Source organism: Mustelus asterias, chromosome 2, assembly GCF_964213995.1.
Source record: "Mustelus asterias chromosome 2, sMusAst1.hap1.1, whole genome shotgun sequence".
Lineage (NCBI taxonomy): Eukaryota > Metazoa > Chordata > Chondrichthyes > Carcharhiniformes > Triakidae > Mustelus > Mustelus asterias.
Window position 1 is genome coordinate 46973357 of NC_135802.1, and position 13289 is coordinate 46986645.

The following is a 13289-nucleotide window of genomic DNA, read 5'->3' on the forward strand; positions in this document are numbered from 1 at the left end:
GCTGCCTCACAGCGCTAGGGACCCGGGTTTGCTTCCCGGCTTGGGTGACTGTCTGTGCGGAGTTTGCACATTCTCCCTGTGTCTGCGTGGATTTCCTCCGGGTGCTCCAGTTTCCTCCCACAGTCTGAAAGACGTGCTGGTTAGTTGCATTGGCCATGCCAAATTCTCCCTCAGTGTACCCAAACAGGCGCCGGAGTGTGACGACTAGGGGATTTTCACAGTAACTTCATTGCAGCGTTAATGTAAGCCTACTTGTGACACTAATGAATAAACTTAAAACATACTGTTGCGGAAAATGTTCCTGAACACAACTTGGAACTTTTGCCCCTCTCCACCCTTTACACTACCACAGTCCCAATCCACATTCAGGTAATAAAAATCCCCCTTTATACTGTGCTTTTAATTTCTGTTCACAATGGTTCCCGAGTGGGAATTGCAATTTAAAGACCAGAGTACAATAGTCTTCTTCTTTCGGGAAAAAGATACAAAAGTCTGAGATCACGTACCAGCCGACTCAAGAACAGCTTCTTCCCTGCTGCCATCAGACTTTTGAATAGACCTACCTTATATTAAGCTGATCTTTCTCTACACCCTAGCTATGACTGTAACACCACATTCTGCACCCTCTCTTTCCCTTCTCCCCCGTGCACTCTATGAATGGTATGCTTTGTCTTTATAGTGCACAAGAAACAATACTTTTCACTGGATAACAAGATACGTGACAATAATAAATCAAATCAAATCAAAAAGGACCATTAACATTGGAGCAGGAAATAAACATTTTGTTCCAAAATCCAGGGATGATTAGATTAGAAGTCATTAAAGGAAAATATGTTAATCACCCAAGTTTCTTCTGATTAACATGCTAGTTATTACATTTTAAAACTTTCGGTGTAATTTATGTTTGAATATATAATAAGTGGGGATTTTATTTCTAGACGTGTGATTTATCACCACATTTAGATGGAACATTGATTGCATCTGAAACTAAGTGGGCAGGGATCGGGGTGGATATTACATATGTCTGTTCATGTGCCACATAATCCACATGAAATTAGTGCTGGCAGCTCATTGTTATGGATCAGGTGCACAGCCAGCTTGCTGGCGCTGCTTCATGGCTGCATGCCTGTTTGCGAGAGCATTTAATTGGGCTTTTCTGGTATCAATTAAAAGCACAGAAACACAGAAAATAAGTGCAGGAGTAGACCATTCGGCCCTTGGAGCCTGCACCACCATTCAATATGATCAGTATCCCATTCTCACTTTCTCTCCATATCCCTTGATCCCTTTAGCCACAAGGGCCACGTCCAGCTCCCACTTGAACATATTTAACAAAGTGGCCCCAACAGCTTTCTGTGGTAGAGAATTCCATAGGTTCACAACTCTCTGAGCGAAGACGTTCTTCCCTATCTCAGTCCTGAATGGCTTACTCCTTAGACTGTGACCCCTAGTTCTGGACCTCCCCAACATCAGGAACATTCTTCCCACATCTAGTCTGTCCAATCCCATCAGGATTTTATCCCCTCTCATTCTAAATTCCAGTGAGCACAAACTCGGTTGATCCAGTCCCTCTTCATATGTCAGTCCTGCCATTCCAGGAATCAGTCTGGTGAACGCTCAATAGCAAGAATGTCCTTCCTCAGACTAGGAGACCAGAACTGCACACAATACTCAAGGTGTGGCCTCACCAAGGCCCTGTATACCTGCAGTCATGATGTGGAGATGCCGGCGTTGGACTGGGGTAAGCACAGTAAGAAGTCTCACAACACCAGGTTAAAGTCCAACAGGTTTATTTGGTTATTTGGTATATGTCTTATGGTATTTGCTACCAAATAAACCTGTTGGACTTTAACCTGGTGTTGTGAGACTTCTTACTGTGCTTACCTGCTGCAAGACATCCTCACTCCCATAGGAAAATCCTCTTGCTCTGAAGGCCAGCATGCCATTAGCTTTCCTCACTGCCTGCTGTACCTGCATGCCAACCTTCAGCGACTGTTCCACCATGACATCCAGCTCATATTGCACTTCCCTTTTTCCTAAACTGCCACCATTAAGATAATAATATGTCTTCCTCTTTTTGCCATCAAAGTGGATAATCTCACATTTATCCACATTATATTGTATTTGCCCACTCAGTCAGCCTGTCCAAGTCATCTTGCAGCCTCTTATCAGTGAGTAATGGGATTCCACAGGTGCTACATAATATAGTAATGATTTGGAAGAGAGAATGTATTATGTATTATCTTCAAATTTGCAGATGATACAAAGTTGGGTGGGAGGATAAGCTGTGAGGAGGATGCAGAGATGCTTCAGCATGATTTAGACGTGTTGAGTGTGTGGACATTAGCATGGCAGATGCAGTATAATGTGGATAAATGTGAGGTTATCCACTTTGGTAGCAATAATAGAAAGACAGATTATTACTTGAATGGGTGTAAATTGAGAGAGGTGGATACTCAACGAGACCCTGAAGTCCTTGTGCATCAGTCGCTGAAAGTAAGTGCCAGGTTCAACAGGCAGTAAAGAAGGCAAATGGTATGTTGGCCTTCATAGCAAGAGGATTTGAGTACAGGGATAGGGATGTTTTGCTGCGACTGTATAGGGTGTTGGTGAGGCCACACCTGGAGTATTGTGTGCAGTTTTGGTGTCCTTATCCGAAGAAAGATGATGCGGGAGATGCCAGCATTGGACTGGGGTGGGCACAGGAAGAAATCTCACAACACCAGGCTAAAGTCCAACAGGTTTATTTGGTATTATAAGCTTTCAGAGCACTGCTCCTTCATCAGGTGAGTGAAGGAACAGCGCTCTGAAAGCTTGTGATACCAAATAAACCTGTGAGACTTTAACCTGGTATTGTGAGACTTCTTACTGAGGAAGGATGATCTTGCTATAGAGTACAGTGAAGGTTTACCAGGCTGATTCCTGGGGTGGCAGGTCTGTCATATGAGGAGAGACTAAATCAGTTAGGATTATGCTCATTGGAGTTTAAAAGAGTGAGAGGGAATCTCATAGAAACTCATAAAATTCTAACAGGGTTAGACAGGGTAGATTCAGAAAGAATGTTCCCAATGGTGGGGGAGTCCAGAACTAGGGGTCATAGTGTGAGGATAAGGGGTAAACTTGTTAGAATTGAGGGGAGGAAAAATTTCTTCAGCCAGAGGATGGTGAATGTGTGGAATTCACTACCACAGAATGTAGTTGAGGCCAAAACGTTGTCTGATTTCAAGAAGAAATTAGATGTAGCTCTAGGGGCTAAATATAAGGGGCTATATAAGACCTTCGTCAAGCTATATAAGACCCTCGTCAGACCCCACTTGGAGTACTGTGCTCAGTTCTGGTCGCCTCATTACAGGAAGGATGTGGAAAAGATTGAAAGGGTGCAGAGGAGATTTACAAGGATGTTGCCTGGATTGAGTGGCATGCGTTATGAGGATAGGCTGAGGGAGCTCGGTCTTTTCTCCTTGGAGAGACGTAGGATGAGAGGAGACTTAATAGAGGTATATAAGATGTTGAGAGGCATAGATCGGGTGGACTCTCAAAGGCTTTTTCCCAGGGTTGAAATGGCTGCTACGAGAGGACACAGGTTTAAGGTGCTGGGGGGTAGGTACAGGGGAAATGTTAGGGGGAAGTTTTTCACACAGAGGGTGGTGGGCGAGTGGAGTCGGCTGCCGTCAGTGGTGGTGGAGGCAAACTCAATAGGGTCTTTTAAGAGACTCCTGGATGAGTACATGGGATGTAATAGGATGGAGGGTTATAGGTAGGCCTAAAAGGTAGGGATATGTTCGGCACAACTTGTGGGGCCGAAGGGCCTGTTTTGTGCTGTAGTTTTCTATGTTTCTAAAGGAATCAAGGATATGAGGGGAAGAGGAGGATCAGGATATTGAATTTGATGATCAGCCATGATCAAAATGGATGGTGGAGCCGGCTCAAATGGCCAAATGGCCTACTCCTGCTTCTAGTTTCTATAGGCCTGATTTTACCATCAAGATGTGCCCGTTTTCGGACACGAAAACTTGGTAAAGTCAGACGTGAGACGAGTAGTGCGATCCACGCCTGCCTCCGCACCCTGTTCCCCCTTTACCAAGGCCCGAAAATGGCCATGATTGGGCAATTTGCATGTTTTTAAATTGACTTAATAGGCTGCGCACCCAACCTTACTGGCACTTCCCCCTTTACCACCATGTTCGCCCATCCAGAATCGGTGCAAAACAGACATGCTCGACAAAAGTCCAATTCGGGCGCTCCATTTAGTGAGGAGGTAAGTGCCGAGCGTCCCATGGCTTTCGGCTTGAGATCGGTGCAATCTCCTGACTAATAAGGATTTCCTTCAGTTCCTCCTTCATGCTAGACCCTCTGTCCCCTCGTATTTCTGGAAGGTTATTTGTATCCTCCTTGGTGAAGACAGATCCAAAATATTTGTTCAGTTGGTCTGCCATCTCTTTGTTGCCAATTTTGAATTCACCTGATTCTAACTGTAAGGGACCTACATTTATCTTTTTCTCTTCACATATCTATAAACGCTTTTGCTGTCAGCTTTTATGTTTTCTGCAAGCTTACTCTCGTATCCTATTTACTCCTTCTGAATTAAACTTTTTGTTCTCCTCTGCTGGATTTTAAACTTCTCCCAGTCCTCAGGTTTGCTGCTTTTCCTGGCCAATTAATATGCCTCCTCTTTGGCTTTATCACTATCCCGTCACTCATGAATGAGGACCCACGGTCGCTATGAATATAGGATGGAAAGCCGAACAGGGTGAAGAGCGTGTTCAGGGTCCGAATCACCGTAGCCGTGGTCATGTCCGGGCAGGGAAAGGCAAAAGGGAAACGCGAGTATTCATCGATGACATTCAGAAAATAAATATTGCGGTTAGAGGAAGGGAGGGGGGGCCTTTAAAATCAATGCTGAGGCGCTCAAACGCGCGAGTGGCCTTTATAAGGTGTGCTCCACCTGGCCGGTAGAACTGCGGTTTGCACTCTGCGCAGACCCTGCATTGCCTGGTAATCGACCGGACTTCCTCGAGGGAGTAGGGCAGGTTACGGGCTTTGACAAAGTGGAAAAATCTGGTGACACCCGGGTGACAGAGATCGTTATGGAGGGACTGTAGCTGGTCCAGTTGGGCGCTGGCACATGTTCAACAGGACGGGGCGTCTGGGGGCTCATTGAGCTTCCCAGGCCAGTACATGATGTCATATCTATAGGTGGAGAGCTCAATCCTCCACCGCAAGATCTTGTCATTCTTAATCTTGCCCCTCTGCCTGGTGTTAAACAGAAAGGCAACAGACCGCTGGTCCGTAATGAAAGTGAACCGTTGGCCCGCAAGATAATGGCGCCAGTGCCGGACGGCTTCCTCGATGACCTGGGCCTCCTTCTCAACCGAGGAGTGCCGAATCTCAGGGCCTTGTAGGGTCTGGGGGGAAAGAAAGGACACCGGACGGCCCCTTTGGTTAAAGGTGGCGACTAGGGCAAAGTCAGACGCATCACTTTCCACTTGGAATGTGATGGATTCATCCACAGCGTGCATCGCGGCCTTCGCGATGTCCGCTTTGATGACATCGAAGGCCCGACGGGCCTCCTCCGCCAGGGGAAAAGAGGTCGATTTTAGGAGGGGATGGGCTTTATCCGCGTAACGGGGAACCCACTGGGCATAGTAGGAGAAGAAGCCCAGGCATCTCCTCAGTGCTTTGACAGTAGTAGGGAGGGGAAGCTGCACAAGGGGATGCATACTGGCTGGGTCGGGACCAAGGACACCATTTTCTACCACGTACCCAAGGATGGCGAGGCGGCGTGTCCGAAAGACACACTTCGCCTCATTATATGTCAGATTCTGGAGAGTGGCCGTACGGAGGAATTTTTGTAGGTTGGCATCATGGCTGATCATCTACCTTTTGCACCATTTTTCCCACTATCGCAATATTCCTTGATGTCCAGAAGTATCCAGAAATGTATGGATTTCTGTTTTGAACATCCTTAATGATTGAACTTTCACAGCTTTCCAGGGTAGAGAATTCCAAAGATTCAGCACGCTTTGAGTGAAGAACTTTCTCCTCTTCTTAGTCTTTAAATGGCCTGCCCTTTATTCTGAGACTGTGTCCCCTGGTTCTAGAGGCACCATGATGTGGAGATGCCGGCGTTGGACTGGGGTGAACACAGTAAGAAGTCTCACAACACCAGGTTAAAGTCCAACAGGTTTATTTGGTAGCAAATACCATAAGCTTTCGGAGCGCTGCTCCTTCGTCAGATGGAGTGGAAATGTGCTCTCAAACAGTGCACAGAGACACAAAAAATCAAGTTACAGAATACTGATTAGAATGCGCATCCCTACAGCCAGCCAGGTCTTAAAGGTACAGACAATGTGGGTGGAGGGAGCATTAAACACAGGTTAAAGAGATGTGTATTGTCTCCAGACAGAACAGCTAGTGAGATTCTGCAAGTCCAGGGGGCAAGCTATGGGGGTTACTGATAATGTGACATAAATCCAACATCCCGGTTTAGGCCGTCCTCATGTGTGCGGAACTTGGCTATCAGTTTCTGCTCAGCGACTCTGCGCTGTCGTGAAGGCCGCCTTGGAGAACGCTTACCTGAAGATCCAAGGCTGAATGCCCGTGACTGCTGAAGTGCTCCCCCACAGGAAGAGAACAGTCTTGCCTGGTGATTGTCGAGCGATTTTAGGAGCGGACGGGCTTTATCCGCGTAACGGGGAACTCACTGGGCATAGTAGGAGAAGAAGCCCAGGCATCAGCCAGGGGAAACATAGAATCCATAGAACCACTACTGTGCAGAAGGAGGCCATTCAGCCCAGTGAGTCTACGCCAACTGTCCGAAACAGCATCTCACCCTGGCCCCATAACCCCGTGCATTAACCATTACATCCTATGCACATCTACCCTGTCACACTCTGTAAGAACATTGAAGTTTCATTGAGATTGCCTCTCATTGTGTGAAACTCCAGAGAATACACATCAATTCTGCAATTCAATGATGAAGACACTTGAACGGCCTTTCACCAATGGAAATTTGAGGAATAAAAAAGACAGCTTTCTCTGAGTTTTCACACCTTGAGTTGGTTGTCTAATCATCAATCTTCCCTAAGGGCCCAGACAAGAGCAGCAGGAATTTAAGCAATTTTGCTTAGATATTTGGGTCTCGCATAGAGCTAGACTTGTCTAAGATGTATATCTCGACCATGTATAGCAGGAGCTATAGTGGTTGTAATGGGGACAGTGATAGCAGATATCTTCTTTACAGGTAGAATCATAGAATGCAGTGCAGAAGGAGGCCATTCTGCCCATCAAGTCTGCACTGACCACAATCCCACCCAAGCCCTATCCCCATAACCCTATGCATTTACCCTAGCTCGTCCCCCTGATACTAATGGGCAATTTAGCATGGCCAATCCACCTAACCTGCACATCTTTGGACTGTGGGAGGAAACCGAAGCACCCGGAGGAAACCCACGCAGACATGGGGCGAATGTGCAAACTCCACACTGTCAGTAACCTGAGGCCGGAATTGAACCTGGGTCCCTGGCGTTGTGTGGCAGCAGTGCTAACCTGTAATAGAGGAATAGAGTTAGAAGAATTAGCAGAGTGGATTCGGAAGGAGCCTAGGATTGAAATATGGAATGATTAAGTAAGGGGAGTAGAGTATCTTTAGAGGAAGTGATAGAGTGAATTCAGGAATGGGTGGACCAGGGAAAGATTAGAGCAGACAAGGCTCAAAGGTAGATTATAACAACAGATCTTTATTGTACAGGAAGTTGAGGGGTGGAAGAGCAGAATGGAAAGTTATGAAAGCAGATACAGAACTTAGAAAGGAACACAGCACAATCATCATTGGTGTTATAGCATCAGCCCATAATAAGTTTACAAGCAGGAAATGTTATGCATGAGGTAAAGCAATTATTGAAACAGTGTCAGAAGGAAAACATGGTCTCAGACAGAAATTGGAGGATGCACACACGGCGCTCCAGGAATCAATTCAGTATTCTCACAGAGGGGCAGATCATAGGCAGCAGTGCTAATCACTGTGCCACCGTGCCACCCTAGATTAAAGGGTGAGTAAGTGAGCTGTTGCCAGGGCATCTGCCATTCTTCTCTGGAACACTCAGTGAGAGGAGGTATTCCAGCAGGACGCTGGGATGTTTCATTCTGATTTCCAGTCTGCCTCTTGTAAAGAGACTGAGAAGCTGAAATAGTTTCAGTTGTGATTGCTTGGTCCCAGGGTTTAATTGAAAAGACAAGCGATTTGGAAGCTTAAAAAGATCGTGAATGTAACATGGAGGTAGTTACTGTTCCTGCAATGGCTTCAAATCCAGTAGCTGTAGCATAGACGCAGAATGAGATAAATCCTCACAGTAGAATAAAATCATAGAATACCTACAGTGCATAAGAAGCTATTCGGCCCATCAAGCCTGCACCAACAACAATTCCACCCAGGAACGATCACCTAACCCTACTTATTTACCTTGACACTAAGGGCAAGTTACCATGGCCAATCAACTTAACCTGCACATCTTTGGACTGTGGGAGGAAACCAGAGCACCCGGAGGAAACCCACGCAGACATGGGGCGAATGTGCAAACTCCACACAGACACACACCTGAGGTAAATGGGTAAAGCCATCAATTCTGCAATTCAATGATGAAGACACTTGAACTTCAGGCCACATCACTGCAAATCCTCATGAGGAACTGCCTTGAAAATGGTCTGACAAACTATCAATATAAACATCAGGAGTGTCTTCAATAGGAATCAGAAGAATTGGAGGTTGTGCAAAATCAATCAGTGGTAAAGGACACTTGTAAGGATGGCCTTCATATATAATGTTTACTGGAAGAGGGGTAGTCCCATGTGAGATCACTTCTAAACCTCTGACAGTGCAGTGCAGCAGTAAAATGTGGCCCCTTAGGATACTCCAGAACCAGGGGTCACAGTCTGAGGACTCCAAAGCCAGGGGTCACAGTCTGAGAATTCAGGGTAGACCATTTAGGACGGAGGTGAGGAGACATTTCTTCACCCAAAGAGTGGTGAGCCTGTGGAATTCATTACCACAAGAAGTAGTTGATGCCAAAACATTGAATATATTCAAGAGGCGGCTGGATATAGCACTTGGGGAAAAAGCAGAATTAGGCTATTGAATTTGATGATCAGCCATAATCGTAATGAATGACGGAGCAGGCTCGAAGGGCCAAATGGCCTTCTCCTGCTCCTATCTCCTATGTTTCTATGTTTACGTAATAATTCCTGGCTATATAGGAATTATATAACAATAACGCTTGTCATAATTGCTAAACAACTTCCAATGTTGTTTGCCACTCGATAATTAAATATGTGAAATTAGTTATCTTTAAATACTTACCTTTGTGTTCCATGATGGAATTGGGAATCATTGTGTCAGATACAGCACATCCTGGAGTTAAACTAATGTCATCGAGAGCAAAAAATGCATTTGGTGCTGTCCAGACACTGCCTTGTAGAATAATCTGTCACAAAAGCAGATGAGAAACAATTGGTCAAATCTTTATTTCTTACCAAAGAAAAAGTTTATTTATTAGTCACAAATAAGGTTTACATTAACACCTCAATGAAGTTATTGTGAAATTCCCTACTATCAAGTACTATGAACTACAGTGTTACTATATTACAGTACTGCTCCTTATACAGAGAATTGCATTAATACTGCACCTCTCTAAACATGTCCAGCTGCCTCTCAGTAAGGTGGCAGTTATTCCATTCTTTACACTTTTCCTTTATTCTCTGTCACCTTTGGCAAAAAAACCAACAGTGGCTGAGAAGATCAGCTGACAGTCAGCTTCAAGGTGTCTGCCTGGCCCTCCACTTCAACCAAGTTTGCGAGAGGTTCTGTGGTCATTCTGCATCCAGCTTACTTAATTATTTTGTCCGTTAGTTCTTCAATTACTATCCTTCTCTTTAGTTTGATCTGAGGATTGCCTTTGCTTTTCTTCCTGTTCCCCAGCCTTTCGGATCACATGCCCGTTACAGATCATAGAATCCCTACAGTGCAGAAGGAGGCCACTCAGCCCATTGAGTCTGCACCAACAACGATCCCACCTAGGCCCTATCCCCATAACCCCACATATTTACCCCGCTAATGCCTCTAACCTACACATCCCGGGACACTAAGGGGCAAATTATCATGGCCAATGCACCTAACCTGCACATCTTTGGACAATGGGAGGAAACCGGAGCACCCGGAGGAAACTCATGCAGACACGGGGAGAACGTGCAAACTCCACACAGACAGTGACCCAAGCTGGGAATTGAACCCGGCCCCGTGGAGCTGTGAGGCAGCAGTGCTAATCACTGTGCCACCCTAGATTAAAGGGTGAGTAAGTGAGCTGTTGCCAGGGCATCTGCCATCCTTCTCTGGAACAATCAGTAAGAGGAGGTATTCCAGTAGGACGCTGGGATGTTTCATTCTGATTTCCAGTCTGCCCCTGCCATTCTTTGTGTGGATTTCAGAATGATAAACTGAGGTTGGGAATGCAGTAAGAAATGGCAGCAAGGGCCCTAGACCTCTGAGTCATCCATTTCCATTTTCCTTTATGTAGCAATGACAATTTAAGTAGCAGTATGTCGGGCACTTCATTTAAACAAATCCTTATAATATTATTGCAAAAGCAATAATACCGCAGATGCCGGAAATCTGAAATAAGAAACAAAGTGCTGGAAATACTCAGCATCTGAGGAGAGAGTGAAACAGGTGTTGTGAGTTGAATATGATTCTTCTTCAGAATGGAAAGTAGAATTGGGATGTATTTAAGGACGGCACGGTGGCATAGTAGTTAGCACTGCTGCCTCGCAGTGCCAGGGACCCGGGTTCGATTCCTGGCTTAGGTCACTGTCTGTGTGGGGTCTGCATGTTCTCCCCGTGTCTGCGTGGGTTTCCTCCCACAGTCCGAAAGACGTGCTGGTTAGGTGCATTGGCCATGCTAAATTCTCCCTCAGTGTACCCGAACAGGCGCCGGAGTGTGGTGACTGGGGGATTTTCACAGTAACTTCATTGCAGTGTTGATGTAAGCCTACTTGTGACAATAATCAATAAACTTTATGCCATTGAAAGGGGGAGGGGGAGAGGAAGAGCAATAGGAAAGGTCTGGGAGGCGTAACACCTCTCTTTTTATTTCCTCTCTCCTTGACTTGCATAATTAAAATGAAGTTCAGATTCTGAATACAGCAGCAGTTATAATTAACGGTACATTTCAGTTATTGCTATCTGTTCATTTCTCACTACTATGGCCTCCTCACCTGGAATGTTGTCACAGTCTCTGCTCCACGGGGTACCACAGGAATCTCTAATTTTGTCCACCCTTTGCTGGTTGGTGTCGTAATATCGGCAGCTCTTTTCAGGTCCCCTCCAGCAATGTTCCTTATATATACTGACATGTTAGCTCCTTCTGTCATCTGGTACCAGAATCTTATCTGGTTCAAAAATAATTAAATGAAAACATAAGTTAAATCCACTGTGTACTGGAGCATTGTAAAATTCTGAATCCGTGTAACACATGTTCTTCCGAATTTCTGGAGTAATTTGTTCCACAATTAACAATACATCGGGAGCTCTTGTTACAAAGGATTGTCTTTACTTGTGAACCCGAGCAAACTACCCCGGGCCGGAATTCTCCGGCCATTCAGGTCAATGGGTCCCATTGACAACGTACCCCTGCCGTAGGTTTCCCGGCGGCGTGGGGTGGAATCCATGGAAAATCCCATTGACATTTGCTGTGTAGGCGGGCATAAATTTTGTGGGTATTAGGATTAGAATATTTCTTAAACTATAACTCGATAAATGAAGCAAAACAGGACAGCATTCAGCCAGAAAGGTGTGAGTGAGGCAAGCAGGCATCTTTTAAACACAGAAACCAGGTTGACAAAGACTCAGGAACTCGCATCAATATGCTATTCAGAAAATACCATGAGACCTGGAAAACTTCCTGACATCCCATCAAACACCCATTGTCCAAAGGAATTCAGAGACATAAAGCAATTATCACACTCTTAAACCAAACTTTACATATTAAAACTCTAGACCAGAAAACCCATTAACGGGATAACTATAAAAGAAAACCATTTACACATCAAACTCCACACCCACAAACCTATTGAAACAGGATGATTATATCAGGAAACCACTCACAAACCATTTACATATCAAAACAGATCGTTACTATAACTGTACTCCGTTTTGGCAGGCAAGCAGAGTACTTTTCGGGACTGTCTTGTCTGTGTCCTGATTGTACCTCCGTCGACGTAAAACACTATAATAAACTGTGCTGCTATCAATCTTGGCTCTGGGTGCGAGTGGTGTGGTATCTGTTCACTCGCGCTAACAATTGGGGGCTCGTCCGGGATCGTGACCGCCGCTGGAACATCGCCTCTCAAACACTGGGTGAGTATCTTTACTCATTTAAAGTCCGCGGGAATTCCCAGTGCCAGCGGTGTTCCACGGCTGCCGCGATCTGAACTTGTGAACAGAGCCCGATCGAGAGCTGCACAGCGGGGTAGGTTCTTCTTTGGGCGGGTGAGCGGGGTCGCGAATTGTAATTGATTGTGTACTGTTGCATTCCGCGTATCCCTGACAGCGGACCCGACCAGACATTAGCTGACCCAAAAGGTACCTAAGGAAGACAAGGGTTAAGTGGCCGGGAGGCCGGGAGGACGTCCAGGGTTAGGGCCAATGAACGCGGACTCACGAAGTTCGGTTTAAGTCCAGGCGCTGCAAGTCGGGTAGGACCTCTGCAGGCGCGAAAGTCTGGGCCACTGGAAACAGATCCGCGAGGAGTCTGCTACATGTCCGGGCGCTACTAAGTCTGGAGCCTCTGTGAGTGCTTCGGGCACTACAAGCAGGAGACCTCTGGTAGCGCGAAAGAACGGCTACACGCCGGGGGAACTCCTACCTGCGGTCAATCCCACGCTTGTCCGCACCCAGGTCAGGGTGATTCCCGGGGAGATAGGGAAACGGCGAGCCTCTGTGGATTGATTTAGCGGTAGGATTTGGTCAGGAAAGAGTGGCCCCCGGCCCCTGTAGTCGTGGTCAGAGCCCCCCCTGTCTCTGTGAGCGGTGATCTCCCCGTTACATGCAGGACGGGCTCTGCGTGTTACTGCTGAAGGTTTAAAGGTACTGACAGTGGAAACACCAAACCAGGAACCCCAGGGATACCTACACAAGTATCTGTGGGAAGCACCAAACCAGGATTAGTACACCACTGATCTTAGCTAAGAGATTCGACATGGATAGCATTGAGACCATTTTTGAATGGGGGCCGGAAGGG

The 13289-nt window shown here is 46.1% G+C and overlaps 1 protein-coding gene across 1 annotated transcript in view; it reads right to left on the minus strand.

Annotated features, from left to right (window-relative positions):
• Nucleotides 1-9868, minus strand: part of malrd1 (MAM and LDL receptor class A domain containing 1) — a 272050-nt gene extending 262182 nt beyond the window's left edge. The window contains exons 1-2 of the mRNA XM_078200291.1: nucleotides 9803-9868; nucleotides 9356-9479 (exon numbers count right to left, since the gene is read on the minus strand). Of these exons, the coding sequence (XP_078056417.1) occupies nucleotides 9356-9479; nucleotides 9803-9868 (190 nt within the window). The remainder of the gene's footprint in view (nucleotides 1-9355; nucleotides 9480-9802) is intronic.
• Nucleotides 9869-13289: the final 3421 nt, after the last annotated feature.